The sequence below is a fragment of the Rutilus rutilus genome (assembly GCF_951802725.1).
Source record: "Rutilus rutilus genome assembly, chromosome: 4".
In the NCBI taxonomy this organism is placed as follows: Eukaryota; Metazoa; Chordata; class Actinopteri; order Cypriniformes; family Leuciscidae; genus Rutilus; species Rutilus rutilus.
The window spans coordinates 2,420,609-2,443,343 of record NC_140212.1 but is presented as its reverse complement, the minus strand read 5'-3'; the positions used below and the strand labels follow the sequence as shown (position 1 = coordinate 2,443,343).

General features: G+C 37.7%; 1 protein-coding gene across 2 annotated transcripts in view; it reads left to right on the top strand.

The window, feature by feature from the left end:
- The window catches only part of grm8a (glutamate receptor, metabotropic 8a), a 203,556-nt gene that overhangs the window by 52,710 nt on the left and 128,111 nt on the right, over positions 1-22,735 (top strand). For both annotated transcript variants that reach the window (XM_084407247.1, XM_084407246.1), the window contains one exon: positions 20,979-21,195. In XM_084407247.1, the coding sequence (XP_084263373.1) occupies positions 20,979-21,195 (217 nt within the window). The remainder of the gene's footprint in view (positions 1-20,978; positions 21,196-22,735) is intronic.

The window sequence follows — 22,735 nt, the reverse complement described above, 5'->3', positions numbered from 1 at the left end:
TCACTGCACGCAACTGGATAACACTACGACCAATCACTGTCGTGATTGCGCTGTCACTAGCGCTGTCGTCATCTGTTTAGCTCGCCTATATCAGATACACCGGTGTGATAGCTTGGGTACAAGGGCGTAGTTAATGAGCATCTCGATGCCAGAGTAACTCGCTGAGCAAATTCAAATTATGCTCTCGCGAGAACTCTGGATTTCCAGGGTAGATGTGAGTGCTAATGTGTGGTTAACGCTGAGAAAACGAACATACGCGAGCTCGGATGATGTACTTGTTCAGCTGTACAAGTGAAGTGTGAAATGTTGCCCGGTCTATGCACTAAACGGTCATAATACTGGAGCGAGAACGTGCTAAAGCTAGTGTCAACACTTTGCTCTACAGTTACTATGAATAGCCAACACAATCTCATGGCAGTTCCCAACTGTTTGATGTTTTGGCGAAATGATGGCTAGTTCATATATTTTCGTTTAGTCTGCTTACGCCCCACTGATAGTTTTAGGGGTGGAGCATTATGCTGTAATTTGTCTAAAAATCGTACATTTTCATACGAGTCACGTCGTACGAATTCATATGAAATCGCCATCTCGTAAAATAGTTATATTTTCTCAAGATCAGGTTGGAATAGCGTATTATTTGCAGTGTATTTTAGTGCGTGCATGCAATACTGGATGACCTACTACATTTGTAAAAAAGATGAAGTGTACAACTAGAACACACTGCGTATTCCGCAATTTTATGCATTTTGACTTTTCCTTTTCAAGTATAACAGAGTTAACTGGAAGTGATTGCAACCTTAATTTTAGTGACCCTTTTTTGTTACTTCAAATGTTCCTAATTTTGTTTTGGTTTCTCCTACAATGGGCTTACATGCATCCAAGGTTAAAAAAAACGTACAAAAAACTCACAGTACATACACTTTTTTTCACAGTATCTGAAACGCTTTGATAAAGGATTCAATCTAAACTCCGCCTTTCCGAGATTTTACTCTGCTCTGATTGGTCAGATAGCCCAGTCTGTTGTGATTGGTCGTCCGTTTACAACGCTCATAATCATATCTGAATTCTAGCTCTGGATCTACAACTACAATGTTTGAGGGGCAAAGTAGACGTTGTTTGCCAGCAGTCATATTTTCTAAGTTGATAACTGAGTGCCATTAGCTGAATAAAGCATAGTGAGGTCATGTGACGTGTAGCAAACTACTGTTTGAAATGCTCGTTTTGCGTACTATTTTTGTAATAAAAGACAGTATGCAGAAAGTATAATGCCAGTATTCCAACTGAAACACAACTTTACTATTCTTTATGTGGCAATTTCCTCACCATTTGTGTCAGTTCTTCTTTGTATTTGTCCAGATCACACGTGTGTGCAGCTTTACTGGGTGTCATGCTGCTGTGTTACTTTAAAGAAAGACATTTATTTTTGGCACTATAGTTGCAACTAACAGGGTTGTTATTTTCATAAAATAATGCCGCTTAAAACAGCCATTAGGATTGCAAAAAGAGTCCAAGTAGTTGATCTCCTGAGCGAGGAAGGACATTTAATACGGATGGTGACATTTGGGGGGTCTTGAACTGTAAGAACGCAGCGAAGCCAGACCGGCATTTCAGTCCCTGAACATTTGACTGAGTAACACTCTGGACTGTTCGAGAGAAAAGATCTCGCATATCAAATTAAATGGAGAAAATTCTGCACAAAGCCTGGAGTTGAAGTAAGATCTGCATGTTTTCTTTTAATGAGAAAGTCACAGGTTTTGATCAGAATAGAATACTAGTGTATACGGTAAAAAAAAAGTTTTTTTAATAAAGATTCGTAAATGCCTAAGATTAGTAATTGCTTTAGAAGTATTTTCCATTGTTAGTTCATGCTAACTAATTTAAGAAACAGTAAATTTGCCTTAAGTTAAGTAACAGAAACTTAAAAAAATAATAAAAATGCAAAAATGCACATAACAAAATGACTAAAACCTACTGATCTTTAACTCTATAATGTTGTTTCCTTTAATAAATCGCCATCCCTACATCTTTTTGTTCTGTTCTGTTGTTATTTGCCTTAGCTCTGGTATTTGATGATGTAATGCTGTTGTATAACATAATTTTTTTTAAGATACATTTTTTTATTTTTTTACGATTTATTTTTTTACGATTTATTTTTTTAAGATTTATTTGTGGCATTTTTGCCTTTTATTATGATAGGACAGTAGCTAGACAGGAAGTGAGGTGGGAGAGAGAGAGAGAGAGAGAGAGAGAGAAGGGGGACGGGATCGGGAAAGCTCCCAAACACAACAGCGCTACATGTCGGCGCCGTACTTGTTTTTATATTACTTTCTATTTATTGTAAAGCAACCTTGAGGTCTTGAAAGGGGCTATTTAAATAAAAATTATTATTATTATTATAAAATTAAAATTAAAATGCTAATTCAAAATATAAATAAATACTATAATAGTATATAAAATAGTATTAAATACCCCGACACAATATTGTGTTTTACAGTGCAGCATTACTGCGATGAAGATCGACCGCTCTCTCTGTGAATGCACACCACGGGGTCTCCCTGTTATCATAAATAGTTAATACTTGACCAAAGCACTATTGTCTATAACATTTATTATTCATTTAAGCATCAAAGCAGCCGCTAAAGGTCACCCTGTGTTTCATTTTCCTGAGCATTCGTGTCACGGGAGTAGATTATTGACAGCCATGCAGGGGTAAGAATTAAGTTTCAGAGAGACTCACACTGGGTACTTAAGTGTTGGACATGGCAGATGACAGACCTTTTTCTTTCTTCATTTAGAGGTAAAAAGAAGTTTGAAATACATGATTACTGTTTACGAACATCAGATGAATATGTAAATATGTGCTGCACGCTTTCCTCTCAACAACAACACAAACACGCAACGAAAATGACAGCGGTGAGAAAACAGTGGTTAAGAAAGCATGGCGACGTGGATGTTTGCACGAGCTCTGCAGTTTGGGACTCCATATAATAAACATGTCGTGTTTCGAACTCCCATAACAAACACAAACCGATCTTCATTTTGGCCTGATTTTCTTCTAAATCACACCAGTTCATTCTTTGATTTCGCTGAAGTACCTTAAGCACTAACGGCAGCGTTAGAGAATTCATGCAGTCGTCACACAGAAGTGAAAAATGAATTAAAAAGTTGCATAAACAGTTTCCTTATTTTAATCTGAAATCTTGATGCTGAAAAAGTCGATAAATGTCAGATACCCTTATATTGATGATTGATGTCGGCTACTCGGCTTAACTCAGCATTTATGTCATGTAATGTCAAGAATATTTCAAATATCCACAAAACCTGGATTACAGTGGTGCACTTACAATGGAAGTGAATGGAAATACTCACTGTTTCAATAGTAAAGATGCAAACAATATGCATGGTAAAATAATTTTAACGTGGACATAAAGCTTACTCACCTTTTTCTGTGTGAAGCCAGAGCCCGTCTACGGAGAGCCTGGCCACTCCCTATTAAGTCCTATTGTACCGAATTTTGGTTGTAGTTCCACCAGAGTTCCACTGGGGGCGATCGCCCATGAGTGCAAAATGAATGGGAGTCTATGACGGCTAAATTTGTCTCTTTCACCCGATTGCCGTTGAGAAATCTCAGATTTGATTGTAGGTTTTGCAACATGGGTTACAGGTCGAAAGTTGAATGAACGAGTACTTATGTCCTTTCGATTTCTTACAGGTTGAGTTGTTGTTGCCCATAACACGCTAGCATTCTGCTAATGAACGCTGATTGGTCAGTGAAGGACTGATTACGACCAGAGATACCGCTTGATGGCATCGTGTGTGTGTGTGTATTTTCGGCATGGTCTTTTAAAACAACATAACAAAAACTCTTCTAGCACGTGTGTTTACCTGTGTCAGCTGTGTTGTGTATTTACCTGTGTCAGCTGTGTTGTGTGTTTACCTGTGTCAGCTGTGTTGTGTGTTTACCTGTGTCAGCTGTGTGTGTTTATACCTGTGTCAGCTGTGTTGTCGATGCCTCGAGAGAAAAGAAAGTGCAGAGCGCGAAAGCACCAAAGTGAATGAAGGATTGCGGTAAAGCAGTATCTCTGGTTGTACGATGTGTATGACGTCATTGACATTTTGAAAGACTTTTTAAAGCAAATAAGTGACTCTAAAAAATCGAACACCCAGCAATGTGTGATTTCTTTGCGTCTCCTTTCGAATACAACATTCAGATTACTAGACAAGAAATTATATCCTGAGAAAAGTGGATTTTGAGGGGTATAGCGCCATAGACCTCCATTCATTCTGCACTCGTCCTGTGAGCGCCCTCATGTGGAGCCAGAGTGGAACTGCACTCGTCCTGTGAGCGCCCTCATGTGGAGCCAGAGTGGAACTGCACTCGTCCTGTGAGCGCCCTCATGTGGAAACAGAGTGGAACTGCAACCAGTTCAGAAGCCGGACGTTTCCTGAGAGTGGAACTTCTCCCCTTATTAGACATTCTCTGGTGAAGCTATATCCAATTTTACAACGCATAAACAATGAAACACTAAAACTACTGTAAAAAAATATGATTTAAACAGCTCAAATAATGAAGGTTAAGAATATTCACAATTAAATTTTTTCTAACAAAATCTGGATTACAGGGAGGCACTTACAATAGAAGTGAAAGGAAATACTCACTGTTTCAATAATACAGCAACAAAACATGAACAATATTCATATAAACATGCATATAAAACCCTAAAACTACTGTAAAAATGATGATTTAAACAGCTCAAATAATGCACATTTCACATTTCTGCTTCTGAATGCTCCAAAAATTGGTACAATTCACTTCCATTGTAAGTGCCTCATAACTTTTTTTCTTTATGATTTTGTGTTTTGATGATTGATGTCGGCTACAGTACTTGGCTTAACTCAGCATTCACGTCACATAATGTCAAGAATATCTCATATCGTCTCTCGTTGTCTAACAAAATCTGGGTTTTGGTGAGACAATGGAAGTGAATGGAAATACAGCCTCAAGACGTACACAACATTCATGGTAAGATCATTTTAATGTGGGCAAAAAGCTTACTCACCTTTTCTGTGAAAAGTTAAATCCATTTTTACAACACATAAAAGATAAATCCCTAAAAAAAATCCCTTATTCACTTCCATTGCAAATCCCTAATTTTTCCTTCACGATTTTTATGTGTGAAATATTATACCCCAAATGCTGTTGATTGAGCTTAACTTATACTGAACCCTTAACTTCACTTGAATATTCCTTTAAATTGCCTTTACTCTTCACTCATCCCACTCGGCACATCCCAGTGTATTATCAAAGCTCAGGTCTACTTGTTGGCAATGAAAAATGAAGTCTTTGTGCTGGCAGGGATCACTTTTTGATTGCCTAATTGTATTGGGCTCAGTGCCCTGCTGTGGAGACCTCGTTCCTTCACCGCCCGTCACCGGCACGTGGCGTCAGATGGAGTCTGTAATGTGCTGAGATGTGCCATTGAAGATGTGCCAGTGGAGCTCAGGGAGGTGTGGTGTTCACATGTAAACCAGTATGCCTGCGGCTAGGCTTTCATAACCCAGCCTTGTGCTTTCTTCTGCAACAAAAAGATCAGGTTACAATCCGAGATGATATGAGAGCAATTATGTGCCACCTCGGCATGCTGCCAGTTGTGATTCTAATGAAAAATACATCAGTGCCTTTTCGCGTGAGTGAAGCCGTTCTGGCGGAAATGAAGGCAACTTGATATTATCGCAGTGTTTATGAGAAACTTACATAATGCTGCAGACTTCTCCAAGTGGTTTGCTTAGAATATTGTGTGTTTTCTCAGGTTAGAAACACTGTAGTACTCGAGCATTGAGCCACTCCACCGCGGGAACCGATCCACATTTGATGGCAGAAAGCTGATGTTTCAGACGCACAGGTATCCTGATATCCCTCCTCCACTTACTAGAATTCAGTGGACAAAGAATCTGAATCATTATTTTTCTCTTCGTGTGCCGACTGTTGAGTCAGAGTGTTATTGTTGAGAGCGAACTGGCGTCCATGAGCCTCTCTCTCTCTCTTCTTCTTCTTGCTGTTCTTAGAGCCGGCGTCAAGGATTGATGTGAAGAGATTTTCAAAACCTCTTTGAAAGCCTTCATAATGTACTTCTGATCCGAGTCTTGTTCCTGTTGAATGCTTTCCTTGATTCTGGCAATATATTGCCAGTCTGCAAGCTTTATTAGGAAAAAAAAGAAAGAAAAAGGTAACACTTTATTTCGATTGTCCACTTTAGAGTAGGGCTGGGCGATATATGACCAAATATATTATCACAATATTTATTTCTACATCATATGATATCGATATCTATTACAATATTCATTTACCTACCTACCTTTAGACCTTGAGAATGAACATAAACATGTAAACTTGTTTGATCAATGACACAAACTTCATCAAATATGAGGCATATTCAAATTCTGCTGTGAAGAAGCTCTGAAAAGGACAATAGTATCAATATTCAGCTCAAGTCATATTGCTGGAAAGATTTCTTTAAAAAGGTCCACTTTCCATTTCTGCCTCGGAGCAAAATATTAAAGTTAATTGTGAGATAAAGTTTCAAATAAGAATGAAAGTCACATTTTGATATTGAAAAGTGTTCATTCATTCATTCATTCATTCGGAAACAGATTTCCATATATTAGTGATGCTTGCGTTAGCAAACACTACTGTAAATATCCCATCATGCTCAGCTCGAAGGCAACAGTGACACACCCTGCCATTTTTTCATAGATGCCGTGTGCATTTGAGTTAATTGCAATTTTTCCTTAGTGCTTTGATTTATAAAATCCTTTCAACCCATAATGTAGCATGTTAAGTATAATTTTCTATATTCCGCTGAAAGTGGCACCACTGCGGACTCTCAATGCAAATCAAACACCCCCTGATAACTTAAAAATTCAATCAGTCTTTCGCTCTGTGCAATGCACCGCCGCTGAACTCCAGTGTTACTTAATCTTTTCAATTACCGCCACTAAAATGAATCTCTTAAGGCTTTTTTTTTTCCCTACAGGAGATAAAAGAGGTTGAATTCTTTCTCGTGTTTTTACTATGACTGAGAGAATACAATAAGCAATGTCGTATAGTGTCATTAAATATAATAACATTATAACAACCACTCTTAGTTTAGCCAATTTGTGGTGTGTATGACACCTGACATTCACCTGTGGTTACTTTGGCCTAGATTTTTGTTGTCTGCTGTTGCTTACGATTAAATTATACAAATCAGTTGAGATATACAAATATTTAAAATGCCTCATCATGCTTTATCATATAATTCCATCAGTAATTCCAGTCTTCCTGCACAAGTCTTTGTAGGTTTGTAACACATTTGCATAATGCCAGTCTATGCTCTTCATTGGCTGTTCACAGCGTCTGCTTTGCCCCGCCCTCAAACACTGTCGTCGTAGCTGAGACTGGAAGCAGAGTAGACCAATCACAACAGACGGAGCCATCTGACCAATCAGAGCAGAGTAGACCAATCACAACAGACTGGGCCATCTGACCAATCAGAGCAGAGTAGACCAATCACAACAGACTGGGCATCTGACCAATCAGAGCAGAGCAGACCAATCACAACAGACTGGGCCATCTGACCAATCAGAGTAGAGTAGACCAATCACAACAGACTGGGCCATCTGACCAATCAGAGCAGAGTAGACCAATCACAACAGACTGGGCATCTGACCAATCAGAGCAGAGCAGACTTTCAGAAAGGCGGGGTTTAGAGAGACCACATGCTTTATCGAACCATGAGAAAAGTAGTTGTTTTTTTTAACTTTTAGATGTGTGTAAAACTTTTGTAAGAGACTCGAAAACAAAATTAGCCTTTAAAATAGCATAATAGCGGCACTTTAAAAGTTCTGTGCAAGTAAGTTAGCAAAGCATTTCGAGTACCCAGAAAAGCGCTATATAAATGCTACAAATTATTATTATTAATGATTAAAATGGTTAAATACAGTGAAAATCAGCCTATATTATAGGCAATACAGTGATAATCTCCATGTGTTCTATATAGTGGTCAACTGTCTGTAGTGGGATGTGATGGGCCAGTACACGTCTCAGGCCAGTGCAGTGCAATAATATATATGGTATAGATTTATCAGTCACATTTGATTTAGTCACATGAGTTTAGGTGATTTGTGCGGTGTTCAGTGGGGAATGAGCAGGCGTGCAGAAGCACAGGCCTCCCACACACCGACAGCTCGCTGCTAAAGGAAGAATATGAAGACAAGAAGGTGGATGTTTCTGTGGCATGTGTGTTCACGTGGATGCTTAGCTGCCTTTAAAATGACACTTGGCAGAGATGGGTGGGAGAGATTCTTTTCTTTAAGAGTGAAGGGTGAACAAGAGGATTTCTTCAGGCGGATGGAGTGGAGAGGAGATAAAAAAACACCCAGATGCCTTGAGGGATAAATGGAGATTCGCTCAATCCACTACTGGGAGAGATACCAGGAAGAACATGTAAATGAAAAGATTCTATATAGAACTTTAGGATTCTCGACCCAATTATAAAGAACCCTTTATTCCTAAAGGATCTACAGTGCTATGCATAAGTTTAGACACCCATGCTAAAGTTGACTAAAAAGAGGAATAAAAAATCATCTTTTGGAAATTGAAATTAATGCCTTAATTTAAAAAATTAGGAAAAATCCAACCTTTAAGGACACCAATTTTCTTTGTGAATGAATAATGTATCGTAAATAAATAAATGTTCTTCCTTAAAATACAGGGTGCATAAGTTTGGACACCCCTATGTTAAATTCCCATAGAGGCAGGCAGATTTTTATTTTTAAGTATTTAAAAAAAATTTTTTTTTAGGATACTATGCATCCTGATAAAGTTCCCTTGGCCTTTGGAATTAAAATAGCCCCACATCATCACATAGCCTTCACCATACCTAGAGATTGGCATGGGGTACTTTCCATAAGATCATCTCTCAATGCAAATCAAACTAGCTATTAGGCTAACTGAAATAAAACCATGCTAATCTCTAGGTATGGTGAAGGCTATGTGATAATGTGGGGCTATTTTAATTCCAAAGGCCAAGGGAACTTCATCAGGATGCATAGTATCCTGGATCCATGAAGTAACTGGCCTTTAAAAATAAAAATCTGCCTGCCTCTATGGGAATTTAACATAGGGGTGTCCAAACTTATGCACCCTGTATTTTAAGGAAGAACATTTATTTATTTACCGTGCATTATTCATTCACAAAGAAAATTGGTGTCCTTAAAGGTTGGATTTTTCCTAATTTTTTAAATTAAGGCATTAAGTTCAGTTTCCAAAAGATGATTTTTTATTCCTCTTTTTAGTCAACTTTAGTATGGGTGTCTAAACTTATGCATAGCACTGTATTTAAGAAGAAATGTCTTAATGATTATAACACTTTCATGTTTAACAGGTTTATTTTTTTTATTTTTTTTATAGTGATAAAGTATGTTTACAAGCTGTTGTTAAATTCATAACATTTTATTAAAACATATTCATTAAGACTATAAATCCATAAAATGATCCCTGATGGAACCCTTAAAAGTTCTAAATAGAACCTAAAAAAATGATATTTCTATACTCTGAGCTGATTTAGAAGTGAAGCTATATTTGCATTTATTGATTTATTTGTTTGTTTATTTTAAGATAGTCTTAGACACCGCAAAAAAAGGATCTGGGGATCAACTTGACTCGTATTAGGCAGAAGGATTATTCACAAACGATTATTAGAGACAATGCAAATACTATTTTGATTATTTTTGAATAATTAAATTTTGAGTTTCCCTGTTGAATAAAAAGGAAAGAAATTAGCAAAGCATCAACGAAGAGTCAGTTCCTCTACCGTAAAAGGGATATTTTCTATGAAAGGTCTGGATCAATATTCAATCGGTGTTCAAATTCATAGAGGATATTTCATTTTTTTTTTTATCAATGCTATTTAAATTAGCAGTGGTGTGTCGCTATCACTTATTACTGAAGTTGAGTCGAGGCTGAAGGTAAATGACACTCTTCAACCCAGAGACCCTGCGCTCTCCGCCTTTAGCGCTGATCAACCCTTCACGCGTCGAGCTGCATAGCAATTCAACTGGTGCATTAGCGCTCGCTCTCTCCCTCTCGTTTTCAGTCAACAATATGATGGAGGCCTGCCAGGCACATTGGTATTCAGAGAGAGCCATCAAACTCCTCAGCGGCTCTGACTCAGTCACCAAATCCTCCCACCATCAAAAGCACTTCTGATGTTTGTCGAATTTGCCCTTATTGCGGCAACCAGGAAGAAATTAGCATTGAGGCTAACGGCGAGGGAGCGTTCGGGAAAGTAATGGAAGGGCAGCGATGATCATAGAGGCATTAGACGCGTGGTTTTAATTGGTACAGCTGTTATGGCGTAAGAGAGTTTGCTGACATCACTGGGGATCATGATGTGTCACGTGACGCGTTTGAACCGCTGGCGAATGATAATAGGTTTAAATGAGCTGCTAAGAATAAAAAACCATACGCTTCCCATGAGGCCACTTATGATACATGTGCGTTTGACAGAGATAAATGGAGTGATGGTTAGCATGTGTTCAAAGCAAGAAAGTGCGCAAACACACCTATTACATGGATATGTCAAGCTTTATATGTGATTATATCTAAAAAAATCTCATTACTTATTCTATACATTATGCATGCATATATACATATGCATACACACACACACACACACACACACACTCACTCACTCATTCTTGTACATCTATCTTTATGAGGACATTCATTGACACAATGCAATCTCTAGCCACTTACTCTAACCTTACCCATCACAACTAAGTGCCTAACCCGACCCCTGACCCTAAACCGACCCTTAACCTCATTATAACCTTATCCCTAAAACCAAGTCTTGACCCTCAAACAGGCCTTTAAAGGCTCTCAGAAAGTGAGGACCGGACAACATATCCTCACTTTACTCTGTTTGTCCTCACTCCACTGGTCTAAAACTCAAACTGGTCCTCACAAAGATAGTTGTACAAGTACACACACACACACACACACACACACACACACACACACACACACACACACACACACACACACACACACACACACACACACACACACACACACACACACACACACACACACACACACACACTCACTCACTCACTCACTCACTCACTCACTCACTCACACACACACAATTACTTTTTTATTACTCCCTATATGCATGCAAAATACCTAGCAATACTTCTTGTCATATTTGCATGCATTATGTGGATGGTCAATGGCTTGCTTTCAGAGCTTGAGACTACTGTGATCCTCTCCATTCTGGCACAGGATGGCTGTAACGGGGTGGTATGAGAACAGGAGCTGTGATATTCGTCTCTCACGCTGAAACGAGGATAGAGTAAGTCTGAAAGGAGCGAGCTGAGACATTTTCCAATTCTCAGCGCGTTCAGGATAGGGTGAGATGCTGGGAGGCGTCGCGATCTCAGAGGCTTAGCATGCTAATCACCTGGGTCTGCCGAGGCCGTTGGGGAAATGTATAATCTGACATGTTCATGTCCCCTTCAGATACCCCTTAATATACTGGACAAAAATGAAATGAGAAATCAAATTTGCCTTGATATATAGACATATAAAAGGTCTTCCATTAAAACATCTTGCAAGTTACACAGCTTCAACTGTCCTCTTTATAAACAAAGCATTTATTTAATCAAGCTCCACAAATGACTCGTTATACAAAAAAATGGTTCAGGAATGGTTTGAGGAGCACAACAATGAGTTTGAGGTGTTGACTCGGCCTCCAAATCCCCCAGATCTCAGTCCAATCGAGCATCTGTGGGGTGTGCTGAACAAACAAGTCCGATCCATGAGCTCCAGCTCGCAACTTACAGGACTTAAAGATGTGCTGCGAACATCTCGGTGCCAGAGAGCACAGCTCACCTCCAGGGGTTTAGTGGAGGCCGTGCCTCGACGGGTCAGGGCTGTTTGGCTGCAAAAGGGGGACCAACACAATATTAGGAAGGTGGTTATAATGTTATGCCTGATCGGTGTGTATATATATATATATGTGTGTGTGTGTGACCCTGGATCACAAAACCAGTCACAAGTCACACGGGTATATTTGTGTATATTTGTGGCAATAGCCGACAATACATTGCATGGGTCAAATTTATCGATTTTTCTTTTATGTCAAAAATCATTAGGATATTAAGTAAAGATCATGTTCCATGAAGATATTTAGTAAATTTCCTATCGTAAATATATAAAACATGTATTTTTGTGAGTGAATGCAGCACAATCGCCAACATAAATGCACAACTTTAAAGGCGATTTTCTCAATGTTTCGATTTTTTTGCACCCTCAGATTTTCAAATAGTTGTATCTCGTCCAAATACTGTCCTATCCTAACAAACCATACATCAATGGAAAGCTTGTTTATTCAGCTCTCATGTTATGTATAAATCTCAATTTAATTTTTTTTTTACCCATGTGACCAAAACCACCTATATATTTTAAATTATTTAATTATATATATACAGTATATATATATATATATATATGAAGTTATTTATTTTTTATTATTGTGCAAAAACTTTATTAACATTATAAGTGAACATTATTCAAATAATATATCAAAATAATTAAAAAAATTCATGTCATGTCCCCTTTAAACTCACAAATGTTTTTTTTTTTTTTTTTGTAAATGCCTAAAGAAGCTCACAAAACTGGTTGTAACCACTGTGCAAATTTATTTAACTTTCAAGGGGTTCAACTGTTTCTTTATGGCTCATTTCAGGTCAAACATTCAGTTAATATTTGTCTTGTGCTGCACAATGTGCTGTTTCTGTGATATACATGCACTTTATTTTATATAAATACTTTAATATTTTTCAATAATTATAATATTATAATATATTATTTATAAAAAATATTAGAATTAACGTTGTCACCTTCATGTAAACTCCCAGTCCCTCACTGAGCGAGCAAAGGCTTAATCTCTTGATTTGAATTCTGTTCATTTTCTCGTGCAACTAGTCAAGTCATAATTAATAACGTATTAGTGTCTGAATGGCAGAATATGAATGACCCAGAGATAATGAGACCTTCAGGTCAGAGGTCACCTCTTGTTGTACGATAGCAGAGCTGCATCAGTCTGATTACATTACAGTTGAGCCTACAGCAAACATCTCTTCATACATAAAGTGGTAATGTAAGGCGATCGAGCGGCTTCTTCTGCGATCTCAACAGTCATATAAACCCCGTCAGCGAATCTGTCTCTGACCACCCGTAGCTCTGCCAGTCCAAGCGTCCAATCCGACAGGCCGTCCAGATGATGGATGAAACTGTGGCGCTGGAAGCCCGTGCTAAGCCACCTGCCAAATGTGTGTGTCCCGCTGAGGAGAGAGGGCGCTTTGCCCTGCGTTTACACCCCGACGCTGCCATTATCAGTAGAGCACAATGTAAGCGATCCGCCTCATTGCGGGTGAAATGGCCATGTTGACACTCAGAGTCTGAGTTGTTTGGGTTCCCTGTTGCTTTACTGTGGTCACTGCTTGGCATCAGCTGCATTATTTTGGCTATCCAAAAATGATCTTAGTCTTGTAAAATAGCCTTGTAAAATATAACAAACCCTGTTGGAACCACTGTGCAAATTATACAAGCGCTTCATCTCATTGTTCAGGCTGTTATCGGTTAAAGTCCCCCTGTAGTCAATCATTTTATCCCTTAAAACTCATCTTTGATCACCAAAATTACATATTTAAACTTGGTCATGCCTTAAAATATCTTGAATGTAGCTCTACACCCTTGCCTCGTTTAGTATTCGCGGTTCTATGAATATGCAAATGAGCCCCGCCTCCACTCACTCACAGCAGCTCACAGATCCACTCAATCACACATTGATCTGATTGGTTACAAGGTAGTTAATCCTCAGCTGGATCCGTTGCTCCTCGAAATGAAACTAAACCAGCACTTCTGAGGTAAATTTTCCAGGATTATTATTTAGTATTATTAGTTTTATCGAGTTGATGTGGGCGTTCACAGGTTTGCATGGATCGCTTCAGATCATTTTCATTTGAATAGCGTGCGCTCTCATTAGGCGTGGTCACATTAGCAGATAATGAGCTGAAATGAGAACGACTGACATCTCTCTCTTTTCATACAGATTACATAAACAGAGAATATTTGTTTTAGCTTTGAATTAGATCATTGAATAGTAGACACTTAAATGGTTATAAAGATATATTGCTCATGCCTGGGTGAATAGTATTCGCTGAGTTCTGTTTAAGTTTAGAGACGTGCTCCAGAAATAAAGTTCACGGAGACGGAGAGGCAGAAAGCACACCCTGTTTTATTTTCTTTATTTTACAAAAGCACAATGTTTTGTTTCGATTGTAAGTGGACACATAAAAAAGTAGACATTTAATAGTTTATTTTTTCATATTTCTTAAGTCTGTATGACCATAAATGGCGGAGTATTTTAAGTCTATTTTGCTGCAACAGTATATGTGAAAAAAATCCAGCAAAACGTGCCGGCGCGTTTGCCGACCCCAGAGGGTTAAAGTCCCCCTGTAGTCAATCATTGTATCCCTTAAAACTCATCTTTGATCACCAAAGTTACATATTTAAACTAGGTCATGCCTTAAAATATCTTGAATGTAACTCGACACCCTTACCTCATTTAGTATGCATGGTTCTATGAATATGCAAATGAGCCCCGCCTCCACTCACTCAGCTCAGAGATCCACTGGTTGACGATCACACGTTGATCTGATTGGTTACAAGGTAGTTTGTGACGTCAGAAACACCAGCGATTTCAAAGCGTGTTTGAAAGGAGAGTTTTAAGGTGAAAATACTCAGCAATGGTGTCGACTTATGAATTTACACATGGTTTGTCTTAAAGCATATAGACATATAAACAACACTAGCACCAAACGTCTACTGAGCCAAACGTCTGACATTCAGAGTCTGAGGTGTTGGTTTATTTTCAGGACGTAATGCTACTATTTTGGCAGTGTATTTGGTTCTGGGCGAGCGTCCTATTGTTTGTATTGTGTGTGGTCGTCTTGCTTCTGTCACTGAATGTGAGATAAGGTGTTTATAATGTTGTTGCAGGCAATGCTGAGCAACTAATCCAATCTACTGTTTTAGCATAAAGACAAATGCTTACAGCTAAATGTATAAGGTCTCTTCGGTCCACCTGCTTTTTGTCCGAGATGCTGGACGTTCACTTGTGTTTGACATTACGCCCACAGCTGATCCCTTTGTTTGGACTGAAAGCGACACTAAACCAGATGTCACAGAGGCACTGAGGGGGAACATGCATTACATGACCTGATTACCCACATCTTTTTGGCCTATAAAGTGCATGAAACATTTTGTTGGTTGGAAATGCTGTGTAAATCATACAATAACTGCTTTAAAGGTGTATTTACATGTATAGATAATTTCAGGCTGTTTGTCTCGTGCTACCCAAAAATTAATTTCTTAATCGTAATAAAAAAAAAAATATATATATATTAAACTGAATGCATGATTTGTGCAATTTTGAGTTTTAAATTACATTAAATAAAATGCATTAATTATATTAATGAAATTAATCAATTAATGATAGTATACATATGCTTTATTTTTTAAATAAATACATTTTGTTTGTCTTAATCTTAAATATTTTATATACTTTTTTATTTTATTTTGTAATTTTTTGTAATTTATTAAATTTTAATTTATTTTATACGGTATAACTTTCAGGAGGTTCAGCCTTTTTTAAAGATTTTTTTATGGATCGTTTCAGAGCGTTCTCGGTTGTTGTTTGTCTTGTAATACCCAAAAAATGTTCTTTTGGTCCCTCCAGCACAGTAACCCAAACATCTATTGTCTGAAAGACCAGTTTTTGTTATATACATGATATTTAAATCTATAATAGATTTATAACTAATGACAGTAGGCTCTACTGTTTTGTTGACGTACTGTTCAATATTATCTTAATAATCTAATCTGATGATCTTAATCAGCCAGTTACTATGGTTACGTCCTCAGAAAAATGGGACTTTTATACACAGAGGCTATTTTATTATTAAGTTAGTTATTGATTTAAAACCAAGTAATCTATCTAAACTAGTTTGCTACCCCAAAAATGTTCTTAGTCTTGTAAAATAGGAAATTTCAGATCATTTTTATTGGAAACTTATGACAATATTAAACTGAATGCATAATTTTGAATTACTTTACATTAAAATGGTATCAATTGATTATATCGTAGTATGGATATGTTGTACAATGCATACATTTTGTTTATCTTAATTTTGTTATACATTTAAGATTTGAGGAAAAGGTTTGATAGCAATGAGGTATTAGCCTTCTATGATGTTCTATTGCATGCATAGGTGAACACACACACACACACACACACACACACACACACACACACACACACACACACACACACACACACACACACACACACACACACACACACACACACACACACACACACACACACTTATAATATAATACGTCTCCTCTACTCACACAATACAGACTCGCCAGGGAATCAGTCGTGTCGTCAGATCCATGTAATCTCAGCATACAAGACGCATTAATCAATGGAGCTGTAATTACATGAGGGTGCCTGTGTGTTTGTGTGTGTTTGTCCGGAGCCAATCTTGCATTTGCACCCTTTGTTAAGGTCCATGTCTGCCTTACGCTGCTGAATGTCGGACAATAAAGGTCTGTGCAAGGGTTAATTAGCAGTGCTGGAGAAGCATCTATCAGCTTTATACAGCAGCCACCCAGCTCCATTATCCTGGGACTCAAACACACACACACACACACTGTTCAAATTAATGCGCACGCACATATATTTGTGAGTATGATCAGATATTATACTTGTGACTTCCAATCTTGCATTATAGCTTTAGTTGTTTGACCTCTCTATATGAAAACACAATATGCAAATAATTTCAAAAGTGCAGAGCATTCTGGGAGAATTTTCACAATCAATAATGGCTTAATTTTTTATGGATGCATATACACAATGCACCACAGCATTTATGTCAAATGCTGTTACAGTAGGCTAAGGCACTTAACACTGTAAGACGCACAGGGTCGATTTTACCAACAGCTTGCACGAGCGCAAACACTCTTTTGGTGTTAAAAAACTACCGTCAGGATTTAGTAAAGACACACAGTGCAAAACTAGCGCTGAAAAGGTGTTGACAGGGTTATTTTTGCAACTGACCTTATTGCAAAGGCATTAGGAGTTTCTCTTTCAGATGTAATACAGTATGTATGGGAGGAGAGTATTTAAATGAATCATTTACTATTAACTTAAATATAACTTTTATACTAGGCTATTAAAACAATAAAAAACTATTATTTTGAAAAACAAAAAGGTTTGTGCTCATCAATTTACCTGTATTTTACCAATATTTAATGCCCCAAAAAGCATCCATCCATCCATCCATCCATCCATCCATCCAATGTTTGTTCATATATCAGCATTGTAGTCTGTGGTAATAAACATTATCACAAATGCTGTCAACAGCTTATCTTATTTCTTTTAACCATTAAACAGGTCTTGGGTTAGCGAGAATCTGAGGATTATTAGGTTTTAAATGCTCAAGGATCTCTTGATCACTTCCCTTTTGCATAAAACCACAGAGCTGTCACAAACATCCCATTTCTTCATTCTTATCTTCCAGCCTTTCGTACATCGCCTCGGGTTTGTTATGTCCCTTCATTTGTATGTCTTCAGTGCCGTGTTCTTTTAATGCAAATGCCTCTGTGCTCGTGCGGTGTGATCATTGTGAGATCTCTGTTGCTTGGCCAGAAGAACATTTCATGCGGAGATCTTTATAGTAGTGTTTTTATCCGCCGGAGTCATAAACTACAACCGCTCAATATTCAGCTCAATATTAAAGTTCTCATTCAGTGAGCTTTAAAACTACTTCTGGCGTGTTTTACACCTGCATTGGAGACTTGAGGTGACAGGTAAACAAGGTTTTTTTGTTTTTTTTTGGTAAAATAAATGCAGAAATAGCTTGAGGAAATTTAGAAAAAGGGGATTACTAAGGATGAAAAGTTTATTGACTGTAAAAATCAAACACTTTAATGCTTTTGTGTTCACAGAGGATGGGTTATTCATTTTATTTCGTAATTTAACTTGATTTATAGTGGTTTTACAATTAAAGGGGCTATCAAATTTTCTTTGAGTTTTTGACATATAAGAGGTCATCATACTATAAGAATATCCTGTAAGAAAAACAAAAACGGCTTTTATTGAAATCAAGGCCAGAGAAGGACTCGTTGTGGAATATGCCTATGATAGGTGAAAGAGAAGAAAATCAACACCTACTTCATCATTGCTACTTTGGCCCGTCCACGGGCGTGTTAGTGAGATGACGAAGGGAGAGGAGAGATACAGGATCACTGGACTAAAAATAACATTACTTTCCCAAGGATATGGTAATTAATTTTCAACAATGTGAATGTCTCAGATGAGGGACGACGGATGAAAATTTGCAAGTGTTGGCTAAATCTGGCGCATTTTACATATTGTCATGTATTATTAATGTGTATTGTTCCTGATTAAATAAATAAATACAAAAAAACCCCACTACAAATGTATCTGTATTCGATACATTTCACTGTGGATTCTTTGGTAAATCAGTCGCAATTTCGGCGCATGCTTTGGTAAATCAGTTGCAGTATCGGTGCAGGCTTTGCAAACAGACTTTTACGATATGGAATTGACAGTAATGCAACAATATGTAAGTAACTGTTCATTCTGATGCCTGATCTGTGACCAGTGGTTTTGATATGTAATGATTCATGTAGAGACAGTCAGATGTTCTTTGTCTATGTGTCAGTAAATCAAACCATTGACTAAACTGTCAACTTCACATTGTTTCTCTTAGTAGGATGAAAATAATCTGTTATTTAAACTGTGATTAAATTATAGAAATCGTTCAAAGAATGTTCCCTTTACAATTGACCGAGCTGTCAATCAAAACCCAGAGTTTATCAGTGACTGAGTTCTGGACTTTCGCCAAAACTCCTGTTACAATCAACAAATCTCTTATTTACATCGTGTTTGCAGTGTTAGTTATGATGAAAGCATTTCGTGAGTTGCAGTGATGAGATCACTGCATTCATGCGCTCAACATATCTGTGATTGGCTACATGCTCATCACTACAACCTTTTATGCCATGATCTAAATATAACGCCATGGATCTAAATATAATGCTATAATCAACACTTTTCACGATCAATTAACCTTCACAACTGTAATAGTAAAAACGTTCTAAAACATTTTCCATGTGTAATACTTAGTTATTTCATAAGCAAATATGTTTAAAATATGTCACTCTCCTTTAATTATGATGCTCATCATACCAGATACCAATGATTCTTTGGTATGAGATCATTACTTCATATTCACAATATGCTACTTTTATCTCAGAAAGCAATATTTGTTTATTTTAAAAGTGTTATACATTAAGGAGTAAGAGTTATCTTTCCCGTCTTTTATGTATCTTGGCCTCTTGGGTGTTTTCTTATTTGTGTAGCCTTTTCTCATGAAATATTCATGAGCCGCCGCTGCTATACTTAATGAAAGTTTGCATTGCAAAATGTTTAACCTTTTCAGATGAGTGAACCCGCAAAAGTTCACTTGACATCTTATTAGCAACATAGTTTACGTGTAAGACGCTGCGAGCTTTGAGGCTGTCTTATTTTTTTTTAGCTCTACATGGCATTCTTGTTGCACGTTTATCAAAAACTCTTGATTATCTATCAGTCTTACAGTGTAAGATTTCAATTTCCACTCCTCACTGCTGCATGGAGACGGTGTAAATTTGATGTATTTTTCAATGTCACAACTTTCTGCATCATTACTCATGGATCTACTTGACAAAGCTATCCACACACATACAGCGATGTTCCTCAAGCACTTTGTGGCTAAATCTTTTCTTATTTACAGCTTGGAGCGGTGAACGCACAGTCTAGGTGATTGTGTGCTGTCGCACCTCTGGGGATGTTTGGATTTAACTCTGTTTGTGTAGATTGACGTGAGCTGCATCTCAAAACAGTTTTGTAACGGAACACTTCAGGATAATTCAGCCGTGAGCTTCTTTAACATCCTCCTGTACTCTTCCTCTACTATGAATCTGTCAATCAAACCTCCCACCGCCCTGACTCCATTACCCATGATTCTCAGCGGCAAACCTGCCTCAAACAAAGATATCTGGCCTGAATTCACTGTTCTCACAAATCCTAGTTTTTGAGTTGAGTTTGATAGATTAAAATGTTTCGTTTTCCTGTTTATTTTGACTAAATCTGGTTAGTTTTAGTCATTTTGTTGTGTTTTCTGTAATTTTTATTCTTTTAGTTATTTTATGTAGTATTTATTTATTTTTATTTATTAGTTTCTAGGTTATTTGGTTACATTTTTTAGTACTTTAACTACAATTAAATTAAAATAAGACACATTGTCTATGCAACAAGCTGAAATAAAATGTGCTCCTGCAACTTATTAATACGCCAACACATTTTACTAATTCGTTCCCTCGTTTTACTAAATAGTGAGCATGATATAATAATTTATTCCCTCGTTTTACTAAATTGTGCTCACAATATTGTAATTTGTTCCCTATTTTTACTAAATCGTGGCCAAGTTGTAATAATTAATTCCCTTGTTTTAGTTAATTCAAAATGAGGGAACGAATTAGTACAATATGGCCACGATTTACTAAAACGAGAGAACGAATTCTTAATTTGTTACCACAGTATATATATTTTTGTCCGCACATCATGTGTGGGGCTTTTTAGATTTTTTAGCTAATGATAATAATCCTGGTTAGCACATGTTGCTAAGCTAATGCAATACTTGTATGCACAAACAAAACAGCATATGTTGGGTAAATATGCTGTGATAGCAGAGAAGCATCCCTCTGAACGCTCTCTTTCTTTATTTCTCTGCAGATTCCTCAGATCAGCTATGCATCCACAGCTCCGGAGCTGAGCGACAACACTCGCTATGACTTTTTCTCCCGCGTCGTTCCACCGGATTCCTACCAGGCCCAGGCCATGCTGGATATCGTCACAGCGATGGGCTGGAACTACGTTTCCACGCTGGCCTCGGAAGGGAACTACGGGGAAAGCGGCGTGGAAGCGTTCGTGCAGATCTCTCGAGAGATTGGTAAGATGGCTTTTCCTGGTTGCCTAGACTGGCTTGATGCATTGATGAATTTAAACCAGTTTTAGGCAATTTATATAATGTTTAAAGGGGCCATCGGATGCCCATTTTCCACAAGTTGGTATGATTCTTTAGGGTCTTCATGTAAAGTTTGTAATACACTTTGGTTAAAATTCCTCAATGGTTGTGTAAAACAACACCCTTTTTACCTCCTCAAAAACAGCTCTGTTCACAGCAACCCGTTTCGGTGCATGTCTCTTTAAATGATAATGAGCAAGTGCTCACCCCACCCCTCTCTAACCCATGGGGGGGTGTCGACACAAGACACGTAAAGTGCTGCCTTGGTGGACAGTATACAAATGGCTGAGAGCTGGAAATATGCTAATACGGGACAGTCCCTCAGTGGTCGTGGGCGGAGCATGAGCTATATGACATCATAGTGCTCAGAAAATCCAAACGGCTTGATTATTGAGAGTGTTTAGACTTTTTTAAGAATAAAAAAAAAAGGAGAGAATGGATTTTTTCCACACATTGCAAAGACACATTTATATGCAAACACCATATAAAAGTGAATTTGTCATCCGATGAGCCCTTTAATGTTGATGATCGCGCTATTTTACATATGCATCTGCATCTGCATACATATGCTATCGCTTGTTTCTGCTTATTCTTCGCCTATGTTTTGATCATGAGATTAAGTATGTTTTCAGAAGATGCATAACAGCGCCCTGTGGAAGCTTGTTTCTGCCACAGAATAAAAAAATCTTGCAATTTCTGACTTTATAACACGCAATTCTGAGTTTAGATCCCTCAATTCTGACTTTAACACGCAATTGTGAGTTTAGATCCCTCAATTCTGACTTTAACACACAATTGTGAGTTTAGATCCTTCAATTCTGACTTTAACACGCAATTGTGAGTTTAGATCCTTCAATTCTGACTTTATAACATGCAATTGTGAGTTTAGTTCCCTCAATTCTGCCTTTATAACATGCAATTGTGAGTTTAGTTCCCTCAATTCTGACTTTAACACGCAATTGTGAGTTTAGATCCCTCAATTCTGACTTTAACACGCAATTGTGAGTTTAGATCCCTCAATTCTGACTTTATAACATGCAATTGTGAGTTTAGATCCCTCAATTTTGACTTTAACACGCAATTGCGAGTATATTTGACTTTATATCTCACAATTCTGAGAAAAAAAGTCAGAATTGCGAGATGTAAACTTGCAATTGTGAGATAAAAAGTCGCAATTATCTTTTAAAATGTTTTATTCTGTGGCGGAAACAAGCCTCCATAGCGCCCCCTACCATATAACAGTGAAAATACAGAAAGCCGTAAAATTCCGTCAATGGCTGGGAAAGAGTTAAAAGACTGGTAGTGTATGATCCTTATTTGGCATATGTATGATCCCTAGTTTTTCCTCTTACAAAGTTGGCAAGTGAACGATAAATTGGGTTTTAAAATCTATTCAGATTTAAAGAAAGAAGTGGTGTAGTGTGTTCCAGCGGGTAGTTCGTCTAAGAAGGGAAAGCGTATTATT